Source organism: Lates calcarifer, linkage group LG5, assembly GCF_001640805.2.
Source record: "Lates calcarifer isolate ASB-BC8 linkage group LG5, TLL_Latcal_v3, whole genome shotgun sequence".
In the NCBI taxonomy this organism is placed as follows: Eukaryota; Metazoa; Chordata; class Actinopteri; family Centropomidae; genus Lates; species Lates calcarifer.
Genome location: NC_066837.1, coordinates 21,424,861 through 21,438,349, shown reverse-complemented (window position 1 = coordinate 21,438,349; position 13,489 = coordinate 21,424,861). Strand labels below are relative to the sequence as shown.

At 39.7% G+C, this 13,489-nt stretch overlaps 2 protein-coding genes across 2 annotated transcripts in view; both read left to right on the top strand.

The window, feature by feature from the left end:
* adcy9 (adenylate cyclase 9) overlaps nucleotides 1–10,023 on the top strand; it is a 38,549-nt gene extending 28,526 nt beyond the window's left edge. Inside the window, 5 exon segments of the mRNA XM_018679752.2 lie at nucleotides 1,332–1,480; nucleotides 2,043–2,072; nucleotides 3,208–3,478; nucleotides 3,731–4,357; nucleotides 4,359–10,023. Coding sequence (XP_018535268.1) covers nucleotides 1,332–1,480; nucleotides 2,043–2,072; nucleotides 3,208–3,478; nucleotides 3,731–4,357; nucleotides 4,359–4,796 — 1,515 coding nt within the window. The 3' untranslated portion in view covers nucleotides 4,797–10,023.
* A 446-nt stretch (nucleotides 10,024–10,469) lies between these two features.
* crebbpa (CREB binding protein a) overlaps nucleotides 10,470–13,489 on the top strand; it is a 42,442-nt gene continuing 39,422 nt past the window's right edge. The window contains 1 exon segment of the mRNA XM_018679751.2: nucleotides 10,470–11,392. Coding sequence (XP_018535267.1) covers nucleotides 11,305–11,392 — 88 coding nt within the window. The 5' untranslated portion in view covers nucleotides 10,470–11,304.

Here is a 13,489-nt window from a genome sequence, read left to right as displayed (position 1 = left end):
TGGTTCATATTGCATTTGACATTTAGATTTGAATACCCGCTTGAATTACATGCAGAGAGGCCGCAGTGCAAAAGTAATATTCCAATACCTAATTAGCCGTATCTCCAACTAATTAGAGATATTTATCTTACTTGTAACCAGTGCTTTTATCTCAAATGAAATAAAAATAAAATAAGTATTCTAGTACCTTGGGCTGTTCATTCTGTGTTATTAAATAAGTGGCCAAGAAAACATTCAGGTCGAGATATGGCATCAAGACCAGAAGTGATTTCACTCCAACCCTTTACAAGGCTATTCACAGGTTAGACTGAATTTAAATTTGCTCTGTACTGATCAACCCTCAGTATAGTGTTTTTAATTATTATTTTCAGTTTATTGGGTGACGGTTAAGTTTTATTTTGACAGGACTGAATGGAATTCTGATATTTTTTTTTTATGGTTTATAATCAATACTGTGAGCAAGACTTGAAGTGCACAAAGAAAGTACACTATCTTTGTAAGAAAACTCATATTATCACTCATCTTTAATCCTAATAAAAAAGTCTGACAATACACTGACACAAGAACAAAAAATGAAAGAAAAAAGTAAAACTAAAACTAGTCACAAAATGAAAACTGAAAATGAAACTCTACATACACTCGCTGAAAATGAAACTAAAATGAAAGTTGAATGAAATTAAGGTCAAACCTAGCCTCAGACTTGAACCTTTAAAAATAATATGTACCATGCTTGTCCCATCATCATTGTTTGAGACAGGATTTTGTAATATTACAGTACTAGCACTGGTTCGCAGTGGAAAAAAGTAGGATATTATCTGAATAGACAGATAAAAGTCAGTTCAAATTTTGTGTAAGCTTTTTTTCAATGTTTAGTGACAAAAGGTGGTGTAGAAAACGATAAACATAATGTGGCGTATCAGCCTACAGACTGCCTGTGGGCTGACAATGGTTACAAGCAGAAATGAATCTAGGGCAGAAGTTGTGGTTTGCACTGGTGTGAAAGAAGAAATTTGACATATTTATGTTGTATGTTAATATAACCATTGATTGTTTTAGAACATGCTGATCTTACAGCTGAAGTTGTAACAGTGTATCAGTATTACACTCATTAGTCTCATAAATACACTTGTTGCTCGTCAAGTGGTTTTTACTGCAGATACCACAGTCGGATGCATAAACAAATTTTAATGTATAGTTTTTTATTAATATCATTCATTTTTTAAGAGAGCAGTAGTAATCCACATTGACTGAAGCTATGGAGAACCCTGTTTGCTGTTCCTTTTGTTTCTTTATTAAGTCACTTTAATCGACAAGTTTTTTTCCTCAAACAGGTGACCATGTTCCTGTGCTGTGCCACCATCCTGGCCATCATCCAGTATTGTAACTTCTGTCAGCTGAGTTTTTGGATGCGGTCAGTGCTGGCCACCACTACAGGGGTCGCTCTGCTGCTGTTGCTGTACAGCCCCTTACACAGGTACAGGTGAGCCCTTGTTATTTACATGTATGCACAAATACCAAATTCAAATATCAGAGTCAACAGATACACATGCAGGAGTACATGTATTTGTGTGTATATACGCACCCACACAGGGTTATAATATCCATGGTATGTACTCACTGTGGCAGCTCACATTTCATGCAAGTGAAATATGTAATGATTATTGTGCAGTTCTCTAAGGAATCAAAATTAGTAATTTATGAGTTGTGTGTAAGTTAAAGATAGGAATTAAGAACACAACATGAACACAGCCTTACAGCCTTGTGTTCAGCATGCAGATTTTACACATATTTTACTGTATACGATCTTCATCCACCTCTGTCTTCAATAGCATACATTTGAATTCATGAGCAAATTTCTACATGAATTCCTTGTTCTTCAACACTAATTTACTCATTTGGTTTGGCACTGCATACCTCCACCTACCTGTTCCTCAGGCAGTGAAGAGGATTTAATCTGATTGGTATTATACGTCTGTTTGTGTGTGTGTGTGTATATGTGACCCGTGCTCTCTCCTGACTGACACCACTCTTGTCTTTTTCAGCTCTGGTAATAACAGCTTGCCAGTTCATGGGTGAGTGTCTCCGTGGAAACAGAGTGGTTTGATGGATGACTGACATTTGAAGGGTCAACATGAGCAATGGCTCTCTTTTATATTTTTCATCAACTACAGCTCTCTCCAGCTTTTGCTCATTTCTGCTCTTTATACCTCTGCCCTTCTCTCTTTCTCTCCCTCTGTCTCTCCCTGTGTGCACCAGTGGCGGCTAAATGTCACTAGTGGTGAAAATGACTCATACAGCCTGTGCTGGCTTAAATTTTATATTAGAGCCACAAGTTAACTAACTACATTGCTGAAGAGGAGAAAGGCACTGGTGAAAATCTCTTTCTTTATCAGTTAGCATTTTGATTAGACATTCAGGACACAAGTTTAAAATCAAAATTGAGACAGCCAAATTCTCTAGCACTTTATTTTTTGCAATTCAGTGATGGATCAGTGAGGCCACAGCCCTGGTGCCTAGGGTTTATGACGCAGTTGGCAAAGTTTCAGTCACATTTTCAGACAGAGAGAATTTGGGTCTTTATCTGTATTTATTAGTTTGTCCACCAGATGTGGAGTGCGGTTTTCAAGGACAAACAACCCCTCATACATTCTTACATAGTAAGAAATTCAGGTAATATTTGATGACATCTACAGATCAAACATGCACTGACATATGATACAACATTTCTCAGGGCTTTATCTGCACCATTCACTACACTGCTCCTTGTTGTAATTTTATCTGTCATCTACTTCGACTTCAGTTACTTATTTCCCACATTTCCCTGAATGTCTTTTGACAGCAATCCCAGAGATGTGGAATAAACATCTCATCATTCACTCAAAGATGGATCACAAGTGCACAAATGTAGCTAGGTACTCAACCAGTTGTGAGCACTGAGTGTGATTTATTGAGGCCAGTGGAGAAACTTGTATCTCGTCCTGCTCTAAGATGAATTTGAAGATTCGCTAAAAGAAAATCTAGATTTTACTCTTTCATATTAAGGGACTGACTCCAGAGGTGTTGCCATCAAACTTCATTAAGGCTGGACCTGAATATTTCCATCATGATGTCATCTAGATTTAGCACACATCACCTCATAATAAACTGGACTACCTCCTAATCATGTTCATTTTTGTATGTCCTTTCTCCCCCTGTTTTCTCTCTCAGACTGAACATCTCCGCATCGAGTGTCGCTAAGTTAGAACTGGGCCCTGACCCACGACCTCTTGACCTTTTGGTCCCAGAGGCTGTCCTGGCCTTCTTCCTGCTTCTTCTACTGGTCTGGTTCCTCAACCGTGAGTTTGAGGTCAGCTACCGTCTGCATTACCATGGCAACGTGGAGGCTGACAAACATCGCTCCAAGATCCAGACGATGCGAGACCAGGCTGAGTGGTTACTGGGCAACATAATTCCCATCCATGTTGCTGACCAGCTCAAGGTTTCCGTTGTTGTTAAAACAAAAATATCAGACTTGCTGTAATTATGAAGGTTATCAGAACAATGGTTAATACAGACATTCTTCTTGTTTTGTAATCCAGAGCACAGCATTTTTTTAGGGTATATTTGAATGAAGAAACATGAGAATCTTAACCACTGTATCACCACTCAGCACAGCCATCTAATTTTAAAGAGAGAACAGAAATAATATATTAGTTCAGTAGCTCACGTTGCCTTGTCTTTGTTTCCTCAGGTGACCCAGAGCTACTCCAAGAACCACAACAGTGTGGGTGTAATCTTTGCCAGTATTGTAAACTTCAGTGAGTTCTATGAAGAAAGCTATGAGGGTGGAAAAGAGTGCTACCGCGTCCTCAATGAGCTAATAGGAGATTTTGATGAGCTCCTTCGTAAACCTGAATTTAAAAGCGTTGAAAAAATCAAGACAATCGGTGCCACCTACATGGCAGCGTCGGGACTGAATGTCCGGCAGCGGACTGAGGATGACGTTGACTCTCCACACACTCACCTGAAGGCACTTTTCAACTTTGCCCTGGAGATGATGGGTGTCCTGGATGACTTCAACAAAAACATGCTAGGTTTTGGGTTCAAGCTCCGCATTGGATTTAACCACGGGCCGTTAACAGCGGGGGTGATTGGCACTACTAAGCTGCTCTATGACATCTGGGGAGACACGGTCAATATTGCCAGCCGCATGGACTCCACCGGTGTGGAGTGTCGGGTGCAAGTGAGCGAGGAGAGCCATGCTTTGCTCAGCGCCATGGGTTTAGAGTTTGACTATAGAGGTACCGTGAATGTTAAGGGCAAAGGTCAAATGAGGACCTTTCTGTACCCGAAAAGTGGGGAAAGTATATGTCAAGATCGCCCTGGAACAAGCCATCGGAGTCGGACCTTCATCCGTGGCATTACCGGCCAATAAGACTTCAGGATCTGTTGCCCAGGCAGCAGCTCTTCCTGCCTCTTCTTCCTCTTCTTCCACTCCTCCTTCCTTCTGTCTTTCCACACTCCCTCCTCAACCCCAAAGCGCTGTTAGGCCTTCAGGAGCAGGGCCTGAGCCTGTCCCAGTTAAGTCCACAGAGGTCAGGGAGGAAGGATATAGGGACGCTCCACACCTCCACAGGCAGTCCCCGGCCACAGACATTCACACCCCTTCCCGCTCTGAACTAGGCCCAGAACCTAGTGCTGCACAAGTGCCCTCCCAGGTGCAGCCTGCTCCTCTCGCACTTCAAGAGGAGGAAGATGAAGCAGAAGAGGCCAGTGAGCTAACAAAACTCAACGAGGAGTTTTATGCTCGTCTCTGATCCCTCCTCCCCTTCCCCTGTCTTCTGTCCCCCTGCTGCCCCCAGCTGCTGCCTCTCCAGGACTGATTGCAGGTGTGGGCAGGATGTCCCTTCCATTAGGCAAGTGTCTTCGGCATGGATGAAGAAGAGGGAGTTTGTCGCTCCAACACAAACAGTGGCTACAAATGGCTAAAAATGTTGCCTGAGTGCTTGGGTGGGTTAGACCTGTGTTGAGCACAGCAGTTTATATTGGAGAAAAGGCTGAAAGGGGGTGAGAGGGAAAGGAAGATTTGTTGGTGTTGTTGTTGATGTTTTTTCTTATTCATTTTTGTTATTAAGTGCCTTCAGGACTAGACAGTGAACAAACAAATATGAATACTGAACAAAGTTTTAACAATCTTAGACTACGGAACATGCTGTGGTTTCTTACTCCATGCTCTTATTTTCAATGCAAGTATTTCTTAAGAAAAATCATTATTGTTGTGCCATATCATTTGTTTTAACTTGATCAAAGTCTTGACCTTACTTAAGGGAAAATAATTTTAGATTCTATATAAGTGCCAGTGCAGCATGATGGGCTGAGCAGGGAACTAAGGGAAGAATGAGGGAATCACATGAAGCAGTGTTAATTTATGTATTCTGCTTTGACATGAGGGCTTAATACAGTATTCAATTGTGCTAGAGTCTCACTAAAGGGGGACATGCTACAAAGCAGGCTGCATAGTTTTTAGCTTGTGTAGCAGCTAAATGCACATTTTAAGCACAGGTCTTGCACAGTGTTTTCTCGACCACTTGTATTTGGTAGTTATTACAGTGAGAAAGCTTGTTAAGAGTTTAAACAAGAGTTCTTGTCTTTCACAACAAGTACAATCAAAAGCACAAAATCAAATCCGATAAGGGAATAATAGATCTGGAAGAAAAGGTGTTTTTTTTTAAAAGTGAGATCATCACAAAAGCAAAGCAGGAAGGCACTTTAAATATACTTAAAGTGATACTCTACATTTGAGTAAGAAACACTCACCCCATCTACACTTGAAAGGTGGCTGTAAAAATGTAGGTTTGTCCTAAGAAGGCTTAGGGTGACTCTGGTTAAATTGGACAGAAACTTCTCAAACCAATCCTGCACTATAATCCACTTTTCTGCTGTCATACATATTATTTCTACCAAAGTATGGCTAAATATTCTGCTCCAGTGTCAGTCTGCTTTTTCATTGGGTCAGAACCACTCTATTGGAGCTTACTCACAGACTAGATTGAAAGCAGTTGTGCTGCATAAAAAAAAAGCAAACTAAAACCTTTTTACACCCACCGTTAAGGGATAAGACTGACTGATTCTATATTTTAGTTGTTGCTGAAAAAATCCCATGAAAAGACCAAAACCAACAATGTGTAAAAGCATTTTTCTATACTTTTTCACCCTGTCTGCAGCTCTCAGCCCAAATTTTTGTTATTTTAAGGGCGCACTATATGCCTTTTGTATTGTAGCAGTGATGACAGGGGACAAGTAGAGAGAAAGTTGGGGAATGACATGCAGCAAAGGTCCCCCGGCTGTACATGAACCAGGGACGTTGCTTTTTGGTTTGCATCTTAACACACAGGCCGCCAGGGCAGTAAATATAATGTACTTGTTGGGGTTATTTTTAGTGGCGGATTGGTGCTGTAGTGAGTATTAACAGCAGCAGGACAGTGTATGTGAGAAACTGTAAAATAAATGACAGAGCCTAAGTTTGTTCTATGAAGGAACATGTCACCCAGCCTAACAGTGGGCACTAATGCAGCACAGAGAAGTAAGATATATCAGGGTTTGGATACACTTGTTAGTAGACTCTATTCATTGTTTTGGTCGTTTCATGGGGTAGAAATACAGAATATCACCAGATTTTATCCTTTAAATGCTACAGTGGGGTGAAGGTTTGATACCCAAAAATTTTGGGTGGAGTAGCACTTGAAGTGGGACTGTGAGGGACAATCACTGTGTAGTTATTGATAAATGATAGGGTGGTTCATGTTGCTGTTGGTGAAAGTGTCAAAGCACAGATTGACTACAGTTTCTACAGTACTGTGTGTAACACCTCAGACTCAGATTTAGTGACGTTCCATTTGTTGCTTTCATTGCTAGAAGAAAAAAAAAAACAAGAACAAAACAAACATTGGTCAGTCCATCACTATAGATTTATTCAATAGTTCAGTATTGTCTGCCTTTAGCTGTGTGATTTGCTGTTGAAGGGGTGGGACTTTTAACTTTGATCCTGTCACGGCCTCTTCACTGAGGGGAGCCTCTACTGTATCAATATACTTAAATTGTGCCACTTTAATTGAGTGATCTATAGGTGCAGTGCAACCTAAACTAGCTGATTGTTTTGTGGTGCCTAAAAGTATGACTGTATTTTTTGAGTACTTTGGATTTCAGAAAGTTTTTTTTTATCATGCTGTTGTCATAATGAGGATAGATTATGATTGTATGTTTGAGGAAATTATGCTTGTTGTGCAGGTTTTGCTGCATTTTTTTTTTTAGACAAATTCCATCTTTTTTTTTGTTGTTCTTTTCCAGTTCTTTCATTCTGTCATCAACCGGCCGCCTGGAATAATGTGGTGGTGTTCCCATCGAGTACCTGGCACCTCTGTAGTTCTCTTTGCTCTTAATCACTTCATGCTGTGTCTTTACCCCTGAAAGCACTTGTTTCCCCCTTGTACCTTGTGTGATTGTGTGTGTGTGTGTGTGTTTGTGTATGTGTACGTGTGTGAGAAAGATATCTAAGTTTTACTCCAAGTCAATAACACAGAAGAGATCACTGTTATATGATGCAAAAGGAAATCAATCAACCAAATGGCCACTGTTTAACTGTGATGTTGCTGTCGCTGCCTTAAGTAGAGGAATTACATGCATAAAGCTGCATTCTTTGAAAGGGAGAAAAGAAAAACCCTGAAGTTTGAAATCTGTATAACGATCCTGCAAATACATATCACCACCACATGTTTGGGCCAAAGAATCTTGCTTTGAGAAGCTACAACCACACACGTGGATACAAAGACAGCACGAAAAAGTAGAAACCAACTCCATTTATGTAGCCGTCTACATCTGTAGCATCAAAAGCATCTTTGTTTACCTCTGCCATTGTGCACTACAAACTCACGCAACCCGTGCCTTTTGAATGAGGAATATGTGAGCAGTGATTATTTGTATCAAATAATCATGATAACCTGAGTAGCATAAATACCCTGAAATCCCAAAGAAGTTTCTGTAGGAGCTGTCATCTCAGAATATCATGGCACAAAAATAGCTACAAGATTTGCTTTGTTGGCCAAAATCCTTTTCACTGGTTTTAATATTTTCTAACAGGCACATCTCGCGTTGTACTCTTGTAATGCATATTGTCAACAAGCTCATGTTTGCCAAACCTAATAAACCATAGCACAAAAAGTTATGGAAACAAATAAGAATATCAGGTGTCAGTTGTGAAGGAAAGCCCCCCCCCCTCTTGGTGCACATTTTCCAGATTACCCTCCTGCCTTACGTTATTAGATAATCCTCTGTGATTTTCAGGCTGTTGCACTGTAGCTGTCCATATCCGAAACTGTCCATAGTAGATTTGAGGTGTGGGACTCCACAGGTTGATGGGCACACCACCTCTCCAATAGCGCACATCTGTACACACGTATAAATAAAACATTAAAGTGAACACTGCTGGCTCTGTGATCTGTGATACAGTTGGGGGGGTGGGTGGGGATGAGTGAGCGTGAACTTGTTTGCATGGGAATGGATGGACAATTTTCCTCTTTGCTAGACACACTACATTTTAGTTTGATTCTGCACCATACTCTCATCCTTGTATTTCATTTCAGTGTCATTCTTTCTCCACTTATGTTGAACATTAAGCATGTATTGCCAACACGCAGGATTCCTCAAATCACTAAGCTTTGCTCATTTAAAGTTACGTGGATTTCACCCCTCTCTGACGCTGTATTGTCAGATGATGTGTGTATGACAAGGTTTCTTTTAGTTTTGGCAGAGGGAAAGAAGAGTTCCTAGATGTCCAGTGCTCCAAATAAAAGAAAACAGCTGAAGTTTAAGGGATTCACTCATCCATTTTTGTTGAAGAAGTGTGATTCTGCTCTGTGACAGAAAAAAAGGGAGAGGCATAAAGGAATAGAGTGTTTTATTCGCACTTGTTAAAAGCATCACAGCAAAATAGCATTGCCTAATCACTCATTTAAATGGTGACAGCTCCACATGTTTTCATGATACATTTTCTAGTAAATTCAACCCGTATGTGTTTTTAATTACACTGGGACAAAAATTAGACAGAGTTGTTTTTAAATCTTTGTGTATTTGCTTTGTTTATGAATGAGATGTATTATGTATGTTTTGTGCACAATACCCATGTTATCATTTATCAACACATGATCGTAATCTGTACACATTTGCACAAAGCACTCAGTGTTTGTACATATGCAGTTATTTTATGTCACATATGATTTTTTTATACATGTGCATGTGTCAGACTTTGCCAGAAAACAATGAAAAGAGACACATATTATCAAACAGATTCAATCTGTGTCTGTTTGAGTAAGTGTGAGTGTTATGATTTTATTACCCTTTTCTTTTCCAGTATGAGAGAAATAAATCTCAAAGCAGAAAATAGTTGAGTGCGCTGTGAAGTATCAAGTGAGGATGGGTTCATGTCGAAGCATATATGCACATTAGTCGGATAATCAGACTGAATTGCCACTGTTTTTCAGTTTTTTGAAAAAAGAAAAAAAAAAAGATGTGGGCAGCGATTTAGAGGCCTGGAACCAGGCTATACACACATTGAAATTTAGCCTAATTTTAGGCTCACCAAAATCTACATGGTTCCAACACTGGCAGCAGGGTGGAGGTCTTTGATCAGCCAGCTAATAGCCAACGTTGGGTATCTACAGTATATTTTACTAAATATTCAGTCAGTACCTATGTAAGTGCATAATTTGCTTTAGACGTGTAGTCATTGACTTCTAGCAGCAGAGTAAAAGAAAGATGAGAGTGTAGACATTAAAAATAACACAGATCAGTAAAATGTAATCCAAAAGGAAATCAGTGAACTACGCAGTCACCAACTGACTGTTGGCATCTGCTGTTGTTTTTTGTTGTAGCCTGTACACATCTGCAGGGACGACTGACATTCTCTGACATACTCTGCGTTACATTTGTGATAAAGAAAATCATATTATTGTTATTGAAAAATAAATGTTATGATCATTTTTACTTCAAGCTCAAGGATACAGTGATATGAGTCTAGGTTAACTTTTTTCCTTTTTGAATTAAAAACGGGTTATCTTACTACCATTATCAATGTGTTAAGTGAGCCATAACTGTATTGAATTTAATATCTAATTTAATTTTATGAATTTAATAAGCAATTTACCTACATAACGTGCAACATTAATTCATAATTTAAATGCAGATTTGTTTTTGAATATCTAATTAAACATGTGATACTTCATTATTAATATTGATTTAAAATTATTTTATTTATATGTAATTTAACCATAATGTACATGGAATAATTAACTTAACTTATAAAATGTAGTAACTGAGCAGTATGTATCTGTGGCAATGCTGTAGCGCCCCCAGTGGTTAACAGGAGCGGTGTTTTCACGTAGGGCGTGATTGCGCGGCCCCTCCCCCTCCACAGCCGATCTGGAAAAGAAAAAAAAAAACTTTTTTGTATCGAAGGAATCAACAGCCGCCATCTTGTCGTGGCTCGGAATTAGGATTTCGGTCCAACACTGGTTTTTACGTAGAAATCGAGCATCCTTACCGCGATATGAAAGCGTCCTTCCCCCGAAAACGAAATCTTAACGTCGCCTCGGAGACATTTTGTGAGAAAAAACGGGAATTGGATCGGTGGTCGTCGGGCAGAAAAGCTCCGTATATCTGATTTCCCCTTCAGAGTGCGGCGATTCAGCCCCTGTCGCCGTTCGGGAGCAGTATTGTTTACCGTGGGCAAGCGGAGACCAGGTCGCGACTTTCGAAGTGATTTGCAAAAATACAGCATTTTTATGCAATTGTGCATTTTTGTGGAGCTTCGCGCGATTTTTGCATGAAGAAATTTGACGTCACGCAAAATGGGTACTTTGAACATCTAGAAATTACGACTTTCCCCTCGGAATGCAGCAATCCACCTGATTTTATTGGATTGTCATTGTGAAGTTCGATTTTTACATGGGGAATATTTTATTCTGGGTTATTTAACGATAATAATGTGGGTGTTGGGTGTTGGATTATCATGGGGTGAATGGCGGTGGCGAAGCGGGGCGCTATTGCATCTCTTTTGAAAGACACGGACTCTCGCAGCAAGAAGTAGCTAACGCTAACAGTTAACTTAGCTGGTAGCAGGCAATTAGCTAGCTATTAGCCAGTTAGTTAACGTTAGCAGGCTGCCAGCTTGCTAATGTGCTAACAGGGAAGGTTCAGGTTTATTGAACATCTCCTTGTCATAAGGTAATCATAATTATCAGCTTAAGCAACCAGCCGAACAAGAGAACAACTATGGCTGAAAACCTGCTGGACGTCGGACCTCCCAACTCTAAGCGGCCGAAGCTGAATTCACCTGCCCTGTCAGCGTCTGATGGACAAGGTAAAGGCCTCGACACTGTCTGCACATTTAAACACCGATTTCATTTATATTTTTTACACTTCACATTCCTGCGTGACATTGGTTGATAAGTCCTCCGTCCACCCGTGCAGCTCAGTGTAAAGTTATCAGGTCAGCTAAGTTTGCCGAGGTGGTAGTTGGTAGTTGTTACTGTGGTTTTACTGCATTTGCTGCAGTGTTGTGGTTTGGTTCTGTGGTGAGCATGTAATTGCTAAGACCTACCCTGAACACCTAAAAGCCAGTTTATTAGGTACACTTCCCTTTGGCTAATGCAGTCGAATACAGTTGTTACAACAGGCATGCGACTAATTCTACCTCAATGACTGATAACGCTGTTTAGCTCAACAAAACAAACAGTTGTATAAACTACAAGCTCCAAAATGACCACACAGTTAAAGCCACGCCTCTCTAAAACAGTTAACAGCAAAAAACTGAGCATTCTTGCTTAAAAGAAGTTGGATATCTTGCAGCGTTTTGCCATTAGACTGCTCTAGTTTTAACAAAGTGTACCTCACTGGCAACTGAGCATACATGTACGTGTTTGCAAAGAGTACTTCTTAAATGTGCCGAACTTGTAGTCAATGACCCTGTTTAGAAAGTTTTAACGATAGAGATAATTGTTCAGCACAGATGTAGGTACAAGACTGTGGTGTCCTTTCTGGTAGTCTGTAACATACATAGTAGCAGATAATGATGGAGACAGTGTGTCTTATGACTTAAGATTATCTCACATACTTAAATAATGCAAAATCAGCCACAAAATCACACTCTTTCTAAAGTCAGATACCACTTCAACTTATTGCATACTTTGCATCAGACATCTGTGTCTAATTTAGCTAATCAAATTTCCAGGCTGGCCCTGCTAAAGTGGTTCCATTCATTAGAGGAGAGATTACATTTTATTTATGTGTTCAGGTCTGTCTAGTATGTCGATCAGGCCTTAGTTTCCAGTTAGGGTTGGTAAGAAACAGTTTTTGATGCTGGAGCTTGATTCAGTTACTGAGCATTAAAACATGAATTAAAAGAATCACAAACTCTGTCATCTCCTCAGCCACAGCGACCCTAAGCAAGCATATAAACCCACACACCAATCTGGGTGCCACTGGACTTAAATTACACAGTAAACATTTTATTTGCTGAAGTTCTTCCAGATTGCATTACACATTGTACAAAGTTGTTATGTGACATTTCTCTCTGTCTGTCCCCTTTTGGAATATTGTTTCAGAATAAGTACATTTTGGAGATATTTTAGATTATAACACAGCATGCTTTCATTCTGTATCAAACGTATTTTACATGTATTGCTCAATTTAGTAATTCAGTACAAATAAAATAACTAAATGAGGTTGTTTCTAGTGCACTAAACACATACACACACTCTGCTGTGCTCTTGGAAGCTGCTGGTTTGAGAAAGAGGTTTTCTCAACCTCTTCGGACTTGTCATCTTCTGAGATGATATTCTGTGACTTGTGTTTCTTGGCTGCTTGACAGATTATTCTCTGGTCCATTTCTGAGTCAAAGAGGTTATTAGGAATTTATTTTGTCTACGGCAGCAAAACATGTAACATTAGCCAACAGACAACCCCTGGAGGTGAAACTGTGTTTACTAGACACTGTTGGGACTGATTTATAACAGCAGATCCCATAATACCACAGTCTACAACCTGAATCAATCAGTATGTTTGATATTAAATTGGAATCACAGAGACTTAACTTTTAGCCTCTTATAGGTCATTGTTTTTGTTTTGCGACCTGCTGATTTACTGTATGTTTGAGTGTAAGCTGGTCTCATCGAACCCTGTAGACAGCTGCTTCCACCAAAAACTGTTGTACTGTACACTCTGTGTCCAGCACTAAACAGTACAGTTACTACGTGGTTGGTGAAAAAGTCTTATCATTTGTTAAGTTTTGTTAGGAGTTTGTGGAATCTAAAAGAGAGCTTAAAGACAAACATGAATGCAAATAAGTGTATAAATCTGTTATATTGTAACACATTAACTGAAATAATTTTATAAGCCAGTGCTATATACAAGCTGTACTTAGTCTGCCTGCTGTTATGAATACTTCAAGGAATAGTCT